The sequence below is a fragment of the Lycium barbarum genome, chromosome 6 (assembly GCF_019175385.1).
Source record: "Lycium barbarum isolate Lr01 chromosome 6, ASM1917538v2, whole genome shotgun sequence".
NCBI classification, from domain to species: domain Eukaryota; kingdom Viridiplantae; phylum Streptophyta; class Magnoliopsida; order Solanales; family Solanaceae; genus Lycium; species Lycium barbarum.
In genome coordinates, this window is record NC_083342.1 from 8,040,522 (window position 1) to 8,052,587 (window position 12,066).

Genomic DNA, 12,066 nt, shown 5'->3' on the forward strand with positions numbered 1-12,066 from the left:
TGAAATGAAAAGGCGGGTCGGGTCGGGTAAATTCGGGTAGTGGGCTGGGTCATTTAAAATGTGGGCTGGTGAGTTTAGAGTATGGGCTGCTGATGTTGAATGAATAGTGGGCTGATTAATTGGGCCATTTATTTGGCTGAAATTATTGATCCTTCCTCCTCTATTTAATTATTTTTTTGGGCTTCTAATTTTAATAACTAGTACAACACATACTATGATAATTAGTGATTAATATGTAGAAAATAAAGGACTTGATAAATTATAATTATTTTAACGAGTACAAAAATCCGAAATAAAATGATGACGAACCCTTTTGAGATTTGTGACAAAGTAATGCTAGTAATGTTGATAGTAAAATAGTGAAAAATGAAAGTATCGATATTAATAGTAGTAGCAATAAAATAGTGAAAATAAAGTGTTTAGCTCGTCAATAAATTAGAAGCTCCAGGAAATAAATTGAAATAAAGGAGGGACAAAATTGGGTGTCAACAGATCAGATGCAATATGTGGAAATTGCAAAGAAGCTGGTCATGTTACAAAAGTGTGCAAGTTCAAAGACACCCTAGACAATTCACAAGCATTACTGGTAGAACCAGAAGATGAGGAGGATCAACTATTTTAGATTACCGCAACAGAAGCAGGGAAGAGTGCGTTTTTCTAGAACAATCAGGTCTTCAAATTCAAAATGGATACACCAACTTGAATTTGAGGGGGATGTTAAAAACTTTACTTTCCTTCTGCGTCATGATTTAAATAGTGGTAGAAATATTTACTTCCTTTTTGGCTAGGAATATTCTAGAACATTTAGTTTCGTTTTAGTTTATTATCTATAAGGAAATAGTAAATTTTCTTTTTATTTTTTTCTCTTTTCTTCTCTATAAATAGAGATGTAGTCTTATATTTTTCAATGCAAGAAACAATTCAAGAATCAATACAAAGAATTATAGTTTGTTCTCTCTTCAATTTTCTCTCTCGTTTTTTTCTATTCCATAACATGTATATGAATTGGAAAAGTTTTGATGGTTTTCACAATTTGTGGGGCTTTTATGTCTATAAGAAAAAATACAACTTAAAAAATCCAAATTGCATGTCCAAACATAACTTCATCTCATGGTTCCGAATCATGATTTCAAATCCCGTCCAAGCGGCTCCTTAATACTCTCTCCGTCCCATAAAACTTGTGCACTTTTCTTTTGACCAACATTTTGAGTTATGTTTTTCACCATATTAACATGAGAAGAAATGTAACTTGTAGTACTTTTCGTATAGTTTTTTAATATATAGATTGTAACTTTAAAATATTGAATTGATCTAATTCAATTTAGCTCACAAAATTAGTTAACTTGACTTTCGAAAAGCGAAACAAACAATTAATATGGGACAGAGGGAGTTTTATTTTTTTTTACAGAGGAATGTGTTGTTATATTTCTTTTCTTCTTTTTGGTATATTTGAATTTTTATTAAGTACTTATGATTTTTAAAATCTTTCATAAGTTACACAAAATTTGTGGTCAATATCAATAAGAGAGACTCTTCAAAAATAAGTAACAAAAGAAACATAACAAATTTACATTGGACAACTTTTAAAAAAGATTGTTATTATTTTAATCAACATTTCTCCCACATCAAGTAATTTAAATTTTATATGGATTTATGAATCATATATTGAAATCAAAATAATTATCTATTCGCCAAAGAGACTTTTAAAAAATTGGAATAGAATAGATCTGTCATCTAAAATCTAGGTACGAAATTTGGTATAAATGTATGAAACTCAAAGAAAAATGTATGAAATTACCAAGTTTCAGACCCGCATATTTGAGGTTTTTAAAACTTTTGAGGACTATAAAATTTATTCTCAAGCATCTAGACTTACAAAACATACTCCCGGCATCCCAATTCATATGACGCTCTTTCCATTTAGTCAGTCCAAAAAAACAATTACACCTTTTTATATTCAGCGACGATTTAACTCTAAAATTTTCATTTTACCCTTAATAAAATATTGTATAGCTACAAAATTTTCTTTAGCTTGTTTTAGACTACAGAATTCAAAGGTCTTCCTTTTATTTCTTAGATTACGTACCGAGTCAGACAGACTCATATAAATTGAGACAGAGGGAATAATAAATTTTGGTTATGCCTCGAAGTGGCTATATATGCACTCGCCCCGCTACAAACTTAGCCCAAAACTCCAATGTAACTCCAAAAGCCCACTCAAAATTCGAAGCCCCATTAAATTGGGGATTTTGAAAAATTAGGGTTTCACTTCTCCGCCTCTAAAACCCTACTCAAATCAATTACAATTTCACCGCAAAAAATGGGCAAACGAGAAAAGAAATCAGCAAAATCAGATATTATTGAGTTAGAAGAATTAGCAGAGGTAAAAAAAATTAAGAAATCTAAGAGAATGCGAATTAAGAAAAAAGAAGAAGAAGATGATGATGATGATGTTGAAGCTAATGAAGATTTGAGCTTGAAAATTGTTGAAAAAGCTTTGCTTCGTGGGTGTAACAATAAAAATAGCTTGAAAAAGAATGGTGAAGTTGTAATTATTACAGATTTGAAGGGGGAAAGTAAAAAAGAGAAAAAGGAAAAGAGGAAGAAGAAGAAGGAAAAGAGTGTTGAGAACCAAGAAGACCCTGTAAGTTTTTTTTTTACTTTTTGTATTGTTCTTCACATAGGTAGATTACATTGGTGAATTTTTATGCAGTAGTTAGCTGGATTGTTACAAAAATATACTACCCAACATGATATATTTACGCCTACAATAGGCATATTTTCAGTTTTGCATAAGGAACTTCTTTTTGTCTGAAAATTGGTGAAGTTTCTGGGTGTGGGGTGGGACTGGGAGTGATGGGAGGGGGGGGGTGGTTGGGGTGGGTGGGAGTGGGATGGTGGTGGGTAGGTTGGGGTGGCGGCGGTAGGGTGGGTGGGTGGGTTGAGGTGGGTGGGAGTGGGATGGTGGTGGGTAGGTTGGGGTGGGTGGGTGGGTTTGGTGGTGGGGAGGCGATAATCAAGGTGAAATGCCGCTTGTGGAACTTCTTTTTGTCTGAAAATTGGTGAAGTTTCTGGGTGTGGGGTGGGGTGGGTAGGTTGGGGTGGGTGGGTGGGAGTGGGATGGTGGTGGGTAGGTTGGGGTGGGTGGGTGGGTTTGGTGGTGGGGAGGCGATAGTCAAGGTGGAATGCCGCTTGTGGAACTTGTTTGCCCTACTCAAATCGATAGGAATTTCACTGTAAAATGGGTAAACGAGAAAAGAAATCAGCGAAATCAGATATTATTGAGCTAGAAGAATTAGCAGAGGTAAAAAAAATTAAGAAATCTAAGAGAATGCGAATTAAGAAAAGAGAAGAAGAAGATGATGGTGATGTTGAAGCTAATGAATATTTGAACTTGAAAATTGTTGAAAAAGCTTTGCTTCTTAGGTGTAACAATAAAAATGGTGGAGGTGAAATTGTTACAGATTTGAAGGAGAAAAAGAAGAAAAAAAAAAGGAGAAGAATATTGAGAGACTTGTAAGTTGTTAATTTTTGTTTGAAAATTGGTGAAGTATTTCTTTTTTAACTTTTTGTTTTGTTATTGAGATAGGTAGATAATTAGATAAACCCAAGAAGACACTTTAAGTGGTTGAATTTTGTCTGAAAATTGGTGAAGTTTTTGTCCTTTTTTTTTTTTTTTTTTTTGCTTTGTTCTGAATTGTTAGGCAGTATTTATAAGATATAAACCAAAAATAGCAAAAAAAAAAAAAAGAGAAAAAGACCATGGAAGTAGCTGAATATTTGTCTGAAAATTGGTGAAGTTTTTGGGTGGGGGGGGGGGCTGGGGAGAGTGTGGTGTGAGGGCGGGGTGGTGTGGGCAGCGGGGGTGGGTGGGGAGGTGGGGTGGGGTTGGGCGGGAGGGGGTGGTGATGGTAGGGTGGGTGGGTTTCGGTGGTAGGCAGGAGACGATCAATGTGGAATGCCACTTGTGGAACTTGTTTGCCCTACTCAAATCGATAGGAATTTCACTGTGAAATCAGCAAAATCAGATATTATTGAGTTAGAAGAATTAGCAGAAGTAAAAAAAATTTAAGAAATCTAAAAAAGTGCGAATTAAGAAAAGAGAAGAAGAAGAAGATGATGATGGCGTTGAAGCTAATGAAGATTTGAGCTTGAAAATTGTTGAAAAAGCTTTGCTTCGTAGGTGTAACAATAAAAATGGTGAAGCTGTAATTGTTTCAGATTTTAAGGAGAAAAAGAAAAAGAAGAAAAAGAAAAAGATTATTGAGAACCAAGAAGACCCCGTAAGTTGTTTATTTTTGTTTGAAAATTGGTGAATTTTTCGTTTCTTTGTTTGTTTTGTTCGTCATATAGCTAGATTACATTGGTGAATTTTTTTGCAGTACATAATATATTACACCTGCATAGGCATATATTCAGTTTACATTCGAATAAGGAACTTTTTTTTTCCTTCTGATAATTGGTGAAGTTTTTGGGGGTGGGGTGGGCAGGGGTGTGGTGTGGGGGTGGGTAGGGGGAGTGGGGTGGGTTTGGTAGGGGTTGGGTGGTGGTTGTAGGGGTGGGCTTGGTGGGGACTGGGTGGGTTTGGTGGGGGTGGGTGGGTTTGGTGGGTTGGGGGGGAGGGTTGGGTGGTGGGGAGGCGAAAATCAATGTGGAATGTCACTTGTGGAACTTGTTTGCCCTACTCAAATCGATAGGAATTTCACTATAAAATTGGTAAACAGGAAAATCAGGAAAATAAATCAGGAAAATCATATATTATCGAGTTAGAAGAATTAGCAGAGGTTAAAAAAAAAAAAAGAAATCTAAATAAGTGAGAATTAAGAAAAAAAAGGGAAGATGATGATGTTGAAGCTATAATGAAGATTTGAGCTTGAAGATTGTTGAAAAAGCTTTGCTTCGTAGGTGTAACAATAAAAATAGCTTGAAAAAGAATGTTGAAGCTGTAATCTTTACAGATTTGAAGGGGGAAAGTAAAAATAGCCAAAAAGAGAAAAAGAAGAAAAAGGAAAAGAGTGTTGGGATTTTTTTTTTTTTTTTTAACTTTTTGTTTTGTTCTTCACATAGCTAGATTACATTGGTGAATTTTTGTGCAGTATTTAGCTGGATTGTTACAAAAATATGCTACCCAACATGATATATTACACCTACATAGGCATATTTTCAGTTTACATTTGCATAAGGAACTTTTTGTCTGAAAATTGGTGAAGTTTTTCCTGTTTTTTTTGGGGGGTGGGTTTGGTGGAGGTTGGGTGGATAGGGGTGGTGGGTTGGTAGTAGGGGGTGGGTGAGTTGGTTTGGTGGGGGTTGGGTGGTGGGGAGGCGACAATCCATGTGAAATGCCACTTGTCGAACTTGGTTGCCCTACTCAAATCGATAGGAATTTCACTATACAATGGGTAACGAGAAAAGAAATCAGGAAAATCAGATATTATTGAGCTAGAAGAATTAGCAAAGGTAAAAAACATTAAGAAAACTAAGAGATTGCGAATTAAGAAAAGAGAAGAAGAAGATGATGATGATGATGATGATGATGATGTTGAAGCTAATGAAGATCTGAGTTTGAAGATTTTTGAGAAAGCTTTGCTTCGTGGTCGTTCCAATAAAAATGGTGAAGCTGTAATTGTTACAGATTTGAAGGGGGAAAGTAAAAGTAGTAAGAAAGAGAAAAAGAAGAAGAAGAAAAAGGTAAAGAATGTTGAGACCCAAGAAGACCCTGTAAGTGGGGTTGTATTTTGTCTGAAAATTGGTGAAGTTTTTGCTTTTTGCTTTGTTCTGAATTTTTTGTGCATATTTATTAGATAAACCAAATAAAAGCAAAAAAGAGAAAAAGTCCCAGTTAATGGCTGGATTTTGTCGGAAAATTGGTGAAGTGTTTTGGGTTTGGGTGAAGTGGGGGTTGGGGTGGGTGGAGTGTGGGGTTGGGGGTTGGGTGGTGGAGCTAGAAGAATCAGTAAAGGTAAAATAAATTCTTTTTTTGAAATGGGAACAGGTTTGTATTGAAATCAAAAGAGCCTGTGAAGGCCATAGTTACAAGGGATGGAATCTAAATATAAGCTACACAAAAATCACCTCGAAAACTATAGACTCTAGGAACTGTATGAGTGTCTCTGTCTCATTTAATATAAATCAAAAAGAGTGCGAATTATAACAGAGGAAGATGATGTTGAAGCTAATGAAGATCTCAGCTTGAAAATTGTTGAGAAAGCTTTGCCTCGTGGGTGCTGGTGCTCCAGTAAAATGCTGAAGCTGTATTTGTTACAGATTTGAAGGGGGTACAGTAAAAATAGCAAAAAAGAAGGAGAAGAAGGAAAAGAATATTGAGACACAAGATGACCTTGTAAGTGGTTGAATTTTGTCTGAAAATTGGAGAAGTTTTTGGACGAGTGTTTGGGGGGGGGGGGGGGGGCGTTGCGGTGGTGGGGAGGAGACATAGCTAGATTATATTGGTCAATTTTTTTGGGGGTGGGAGTTTTTGTGGGGGGGGGGGGGGTAGGTGGGTTGTTGGATTGGGTGGTGGGGGTAGGAGTGGGGGTGAAGATGAGGTGTGTGTTCGAGGGTGGAGAGGAGACGTAGCTTTGATTATATTGGTGAATTTTTATGCAGTATTTATTAGCTAAACCAATTGTTCTGATTTGAGGTTGATTGATTTATGTGAAATTTTCTTTTTAATTTTGTTATTCAGCAGGTGTCAAGCGGAATAGATAAGGGTTTCGAGAGCTTCTGTAGTGAGATGTCTCTGGTAATCTGAATTGCTTCTCCACATTTTGCTGTTTGGCGTTTTTGCATGTTCTATATTCACTACTGTGTTTTTGCTTATTGTATCACCAATTTCAATTTAAATGTTCAGTTTAAATAAGTTGTATCTTGCTCAATCCAATAAATAGACCTGAGGGTATAGTTAAAGCTGCTAATAGAAAACCAAAATAACTACAAAAGAAGATAGTACGTGCCGTAAGTGGCGTTAAAATTATCGTGTCTCAGGATGATTTGCTTGGAGGAAAGGAAAAGAGTGGATGAAATGCCTGAAAATACTTTGTCCATTCCAGCATTTCTATTTTGGGATGTCCAATAATCTTTAAGACAGTATTCATGTTGTTATGTACATGTTTTTCGCACAACTTTTCAAGAACTCAAATTCATTATACTATTCAGACTTATACAAAAGTTCATCCTACCATCCTAGTCATACTTTGATTTGATGTTTTGAACCTTCAATTGTCTTTTACAATACCGTCACTACCCAGTCAAATTGTGTTAAGTGGACAGAGTTTTTAAGTTGAAGTGAATTATAAAGACTTAAAATAGTTAAACTTAACAAGAAAAGCTAATTGGAATAACAATTCTTACTCAAGTTGGATTTAGAGGCATAAGTGGTTACTGAATTGTAACAGAAACTGATATAGTTTGGATCACTAATCTTCAGAGATGAACTTTGGTCCTGATGTTTCCTATTCAAAAGAAGTCGTTTAAAGATTTTTTTTGTAACTACTACTAGTAAAATTCTGATATGCTACTGTACAGTTTCGCTCTCAGTACAGTGAGTTTAGAAAATCATGGTAACTCTGGTTTTCTCCGTCCTAACAAAGAAGGTCAAAGCATAAGTTGTGGAACACTTTTTTGTTCCATCTGATTTCAGTCCTCTTCATTCTTTCCACTGTATACTGATGATGTCTGTTATCTGATTATGTCAAATTGTCAATTTCACGGAACATGTGAATAAAGCTTATGTAACTCCATTGCCTTGAAACCTGAAGAAAGTCTTTTAAGACAGTTTAATCTTTTCTCAGAAAGAAATTATTTACACAGAAGTCGGTTTAATTATCCTCTTCTACAAAAGTTTACCTTATCAAAAAAATAATTAAAAAATTATCCTCCTCTTCATTGAGTTGCAAGGTTAAATCTGTACTTTTTTCGTATTTAATTTGGAATTGTCTGGAAAGTGAATTACTAATAGTAACAAAATTTGAGCTTAATAACTAATATGTGCGTTTATTTTCTTGACTGTTTTAGGTGGATGGAATGAAAGAAGAAAACGTGGATAATATAGATATGAATGTTGTTGATGATGCAGCTGAAAAGAATCCTGTTGAGATGTCGAATGGTGTTGTCCTGCGAAGGCTTCTTGTGAGTTGATGTAATAATTTGAGCTGTTTTTTTTTTCACAAATCCAAACACTCTTAAATGGCTTAGCTGGTCTATATCTTTATTATTCATTATATGATCTCAGCGGGGGCCCAGATACTTTGATCCTCCAGACAGCAGTTGGGGAACCTGTTATAATTGTGGTGAAGAGGGTCATACCACAGTCAACTGTACTTCAGCCAAACGCAAAAAACCATGTTTTGTTTGTGGGAGTTTTGATCATAATTCTAAACAGTGTACAAAGGTTAGTAGTTGAAATAGCTGCCATTTTTGTATGCCCCCTTTGTGTTAATTTCACCTTGCTAATCTCCTCACAATTTGTTGAATTGGTTAAATGCAAAGTTTGATCATATGTTTCATTTTTTGATTGACTAATATTGTGCGACGGCCAATTTTGAAGTGCACTTCCGTGCAAGAAACAAAAGCAACAAGTCAATAGTATTAGGTATACACGTGAGATCTTTGCACTGGCATGCAGCTGTAGATCATTGGACAAAAAACAAACATCCTGAAGTATGTTTCACACCGATCATGGAACCATCCTGTTTTTCTCATTAGCTTCTAATTGATATTATAGATTAACTTTTGGTAGATATGTTCATAGACGGCTGTTCTAAAACTTGGAACATTCCTGCTGTATGTTATTTGAGCTTAAGAAGATTCTTTAAGATTCAATACTAATATGGAGAATGTGATTTGCAAGCATATGCCCAACTTATACCAAGTGTCAGGCCCTAACTCCTTATAGATTAATATTAATTAAAAAATAAATCTTGATGTTTATAGCATGTTTCACTAGTAATTTCTTGTTTCTCCTCTTCTGAATAGTACATCAAACTAAACGAGAAACCCTATGAAATGTCTCAAAAACTCGGCAAAATCTTAAGCTTAAAATTGATTGAAATTTTATCTAATAGAAATCAACTCAAAACAAGTAAAGTGATTGTGTTGGGTAGCAGTGCCTGCGATAGTCTTTTCTCTAAGTTTTGATAATAGAGGGTCTGTATATGTTTGTCGACTTCAAATTTGGATCTTTGGCGAGAATTAGTTATACTTCCAACTGAAACGATGTCTGATGTGGATGAATGTCAACGAAGCCATTCAACTGTCCACTCCTTGGCAACTAAGGTTCACAAAAAGTGGTAAGACCTACTAAGCTGAACTAGAATGCTAACTACTAAATTGCCACTTCTGCCCGAACATTGCATCTAGATCATAAGTTCCAACTTTTGTCATGGTCCTCAAAGCAACTTTATTTTTTCATAGTTCAGCAATGCCTCTCCCTTATCTCACACGCTCACACGCTATTTATATCAACTTGCCCATTCCTCCTGTCTGCTTAGCAGGTTAAGATTTCTTCAATAGAACTAGGGAAGCATACGATGATTGTGTTCTACTTAGATAGTATCGTAATTTGTAGAATCGTGGAAGTGCATCTGTTGCATGACTGAACAGACTTTTCTTCTGTGTTTAATCTCTCTGGTAGGTTCGGACCTCATCGGCAGGTTCTTTGCTAACCAGAGTATATTGCACATTAGTATTGTGAATGCCCGGGGAGAGGAGCGCCTAAATGTAATTAGGTTTATCCTGGATTTTGAAATGAATATACTATGTGAACCTTAAAATTCCAATGCTATTTCAATTTTGGTCTTAGGAGTATATATCTCAGTCTGCTGATTATGAACAGGGCAAAGAGTGTTTCATCTGCAAGAAGGGCGGTCATCGTGCTAAGGATTGCCCTGAAAAAGACCAAGGACGATCTGAAAGTTCAAAAATATGTTTAAAATGTGGAGATTCTGGCCATGATATGTTTTCATGCTGGAACAACTATTCGGCTGATGATCTAAAGGTGTTGCTGAAGAAACTTTGATAGCTTTAATTTGATTCGTATTTTTGTGCTTAATTATTAATTTTCCCGTTTTCTTCTTAACCTTGACAGGAAATACAGTGTTACATTTGTAAGAGTTTTGGTCATCTTTGCTGTGCAAGCTACCCTGATGGTGGTCCGAGCGAAATATCCTGTTACAGATGTGGTCTACTAGGCCATACTGGTTTGGTAAGTAAATGGCCATGAAACGGCATGATTCCTCTGTGTGTATGTGTTGTGAGTGTAGTGTGTGTTTCTTTTGTGCTTGTTTAGGAATCTATTGGATGCTGTAATTTCAACTTACACATTTTCAATGCAGGCATGTGCAGGATCTCGTGGGGAGACTAGCGGTACGGGGCATCTTAGTTCTTGTTATAGGTGTGGCGAAGGAGGACATTTTGCACGAGAATGTACTACTATAGTAAGTTACCATATCTGTGATTCACAGCTGCTTAGTTGCATCCTTCCATCTCGTTTTTCCCATTTCTCTCTTTCTCTTCCTTTATAGGTCATTTCTCGCTTCGTACTCTAAATCTCGTTGTTGCAATGTTACCTTATTGTGTATTTATTGTATGTCTAAAGGTCAATAAGTGGAATCGGGAATTATCAACCCCCAAGAAAAAAGTGTTCAGGGAAAGAAACGAACATTACGAGTTCAGGTCTGCTCCTCATGATTTTGGCAAGGCAAGAAAGAACACACAAAATGGAGGATATACGTCAGGCTACAATTCAAAACAAAGGGCTCGTTGGATCACCGATGATGCTGAAGACTTCCCTCGATCCAATGGTTGGAGATCTCCTTCAACTCCTGGAAACAGGAGAGCCAGGATATACAACTTTGGTGCTGTTGATCATTCTTCTTATTCATCTAGAAAGTCCAATATGCTTGACTTTAATGATTCAACTTCTTATGGATCAGCCAAATATCATCATCACCATAGGTTTTCGGCTTCTCGATTTGGCAACAACAGTCATGATGGGAGGAGAAATTATGAATGGTAACAGTAACACTTTATCTCCTCTTTTTTTGGATGACCGAGAAATCCATCCGGAGCCGAACCTTTGGGCCAACCGCACACGACTTCGCACCTCGGGATACTGGACTTAGTTCGCTTCGCACGGGGCTTGAACTTGTGACCTAAGACACAAGTCCCTCAACCTTTGCCAATTGAGCTAATGACTTGACCTTGGGGAAAGAAGTCTGTGGACCCTTCCTTCAAGGGCGCCTAGATAGTGAAAGGTTGTCCCTTTGCAATGCTGGAACCCAGGGGCATCTCCTTTTCTTTTTAATTATTATTATTATTTTTATAATTTTGAGTTCCCCCTTGATTCCATTATTGTTCTCCTGCCTGAGGGGCAGGTGAAATTAGGTTCTGTCAATTGTTTAACAAGCTATGCATCTCTCTCATCAAAAGACATTCAGATTACTGTGCTGTAGATCCCGACTTGCAAGCTGTGGCCATTCATTGAGGAGGCAAAATTGTTGTTATTTTGATTTGCAACTTCCAAAATCTTCTCTCCGATTTCAAATTCTAGGTTTTATGATTTAACTAACAAATATGTCGATGAGATATAGCACTATAGCTTATGTTGTAATGTTGAGGCCTTGACGCCATGTATGAATCTGCCATAGGGTTGCTCAACCGCAAGGTAGCTTTATGTGTAATGATAGATCTTTTTTTATTTGATTAACTAGTGAATTGGTTCGTGCTTCGCTCGATTATACAACTGTTTTTCGATTTATGAAATATTTTTTTAATATTCGAATAATAATAAAAAAAAAATTATTCTTTTTTTAGTCTTTAAATTCAAATAGATTAGATTTTATGTTCCGAAGCATTTTATTATTGTCACCGAGTGTTATTCCCTCTTCTCTTTAGTCCTCAAATTCAAATGGATTAGATTTCAAGTTTTGAAGCATTTATGATTGTCACTGAGTTTATTCTTTTTCTTTAATTTTTGACAATTATAGATTTTTAATCTTCTAGAAATACTTGAGTCTTATATAATTTAATATATATGGGTGGAACATCGTTGAGATATAGTTTTGCAAT

General features: G+C 36.1%; 1 protein-coding gene across 4 annotated transcripts; it reads left to right on the forward strand.

The window, feature by feature from the left end:
* Positions 1–2,177: 2,177 nt before the first annotated feature.
* On the forward strand, positions 2,178–11,732 carry LOC132600680 (uncharacterized). Of its 4 annotated transcripts, XM_060314003.1 has the most exons (9): positions 2,178–2,623; positions 5,662–5,718; positions 6,686–6,742; positions 8,014–8,127; positions 8,231–8,389; positions 9,833–9,994; positions 10,085–10,201; positions 10,332–10,433; positions 10,595–11,732. In XM_060314003.1, exons 1-9 carry the CDS (start codon positions 2,321–2,323, stop codon positions 11,012–11,014), a joined length of 1,491 nt encoding a protein of 496 aa, XP_060169986.1. In that variant the 5' UTR covers positions 2,178–2,320; the 3' UTR covers positions 11,015–11,732. The 4 variants fall into 4 exon arrangements, with proteins under 4 accessions (XP_060169986.1, XP_060169983.1, XP_060169984.1 ...); XM_060314000.1 differs by lacking the exon at positions 5,662–5,718 and having other exon boundaries at positions 2,179–2,644; XM_060314001.1 differs by lacking the exon at positions 5,662–5,718 and having other exon boundaries at positions 2,179–2,644; positions 6,689–6,742.
* The last annotated feature ends 334 nt before the right edge of the window (positions 11,733–12,066 follow it).

Coding starts and splice junctions, on each gene's coding strand:
- LOC132600680 (XM_060314003.1), top strand. CDS start 2,321: ATGGGCAAACGAGAAAAGAAATCAGCAAAATCAGATATTATTGAGTTA. Junction 6,743..8,013: donor TCTGTAGTGAGATGTCTCTG/GTAATCTGAATT, acceptor TGACTGTTTTAG/GTGGATGGAATGAAAGAAGA. Junction 9,995..10,084: donor ATTCGGCTGATGATCTAAAG/GTGTTGCTGAAG, acceptor TAACCTTGACAG/GAAATACAGTGTTACATTTG.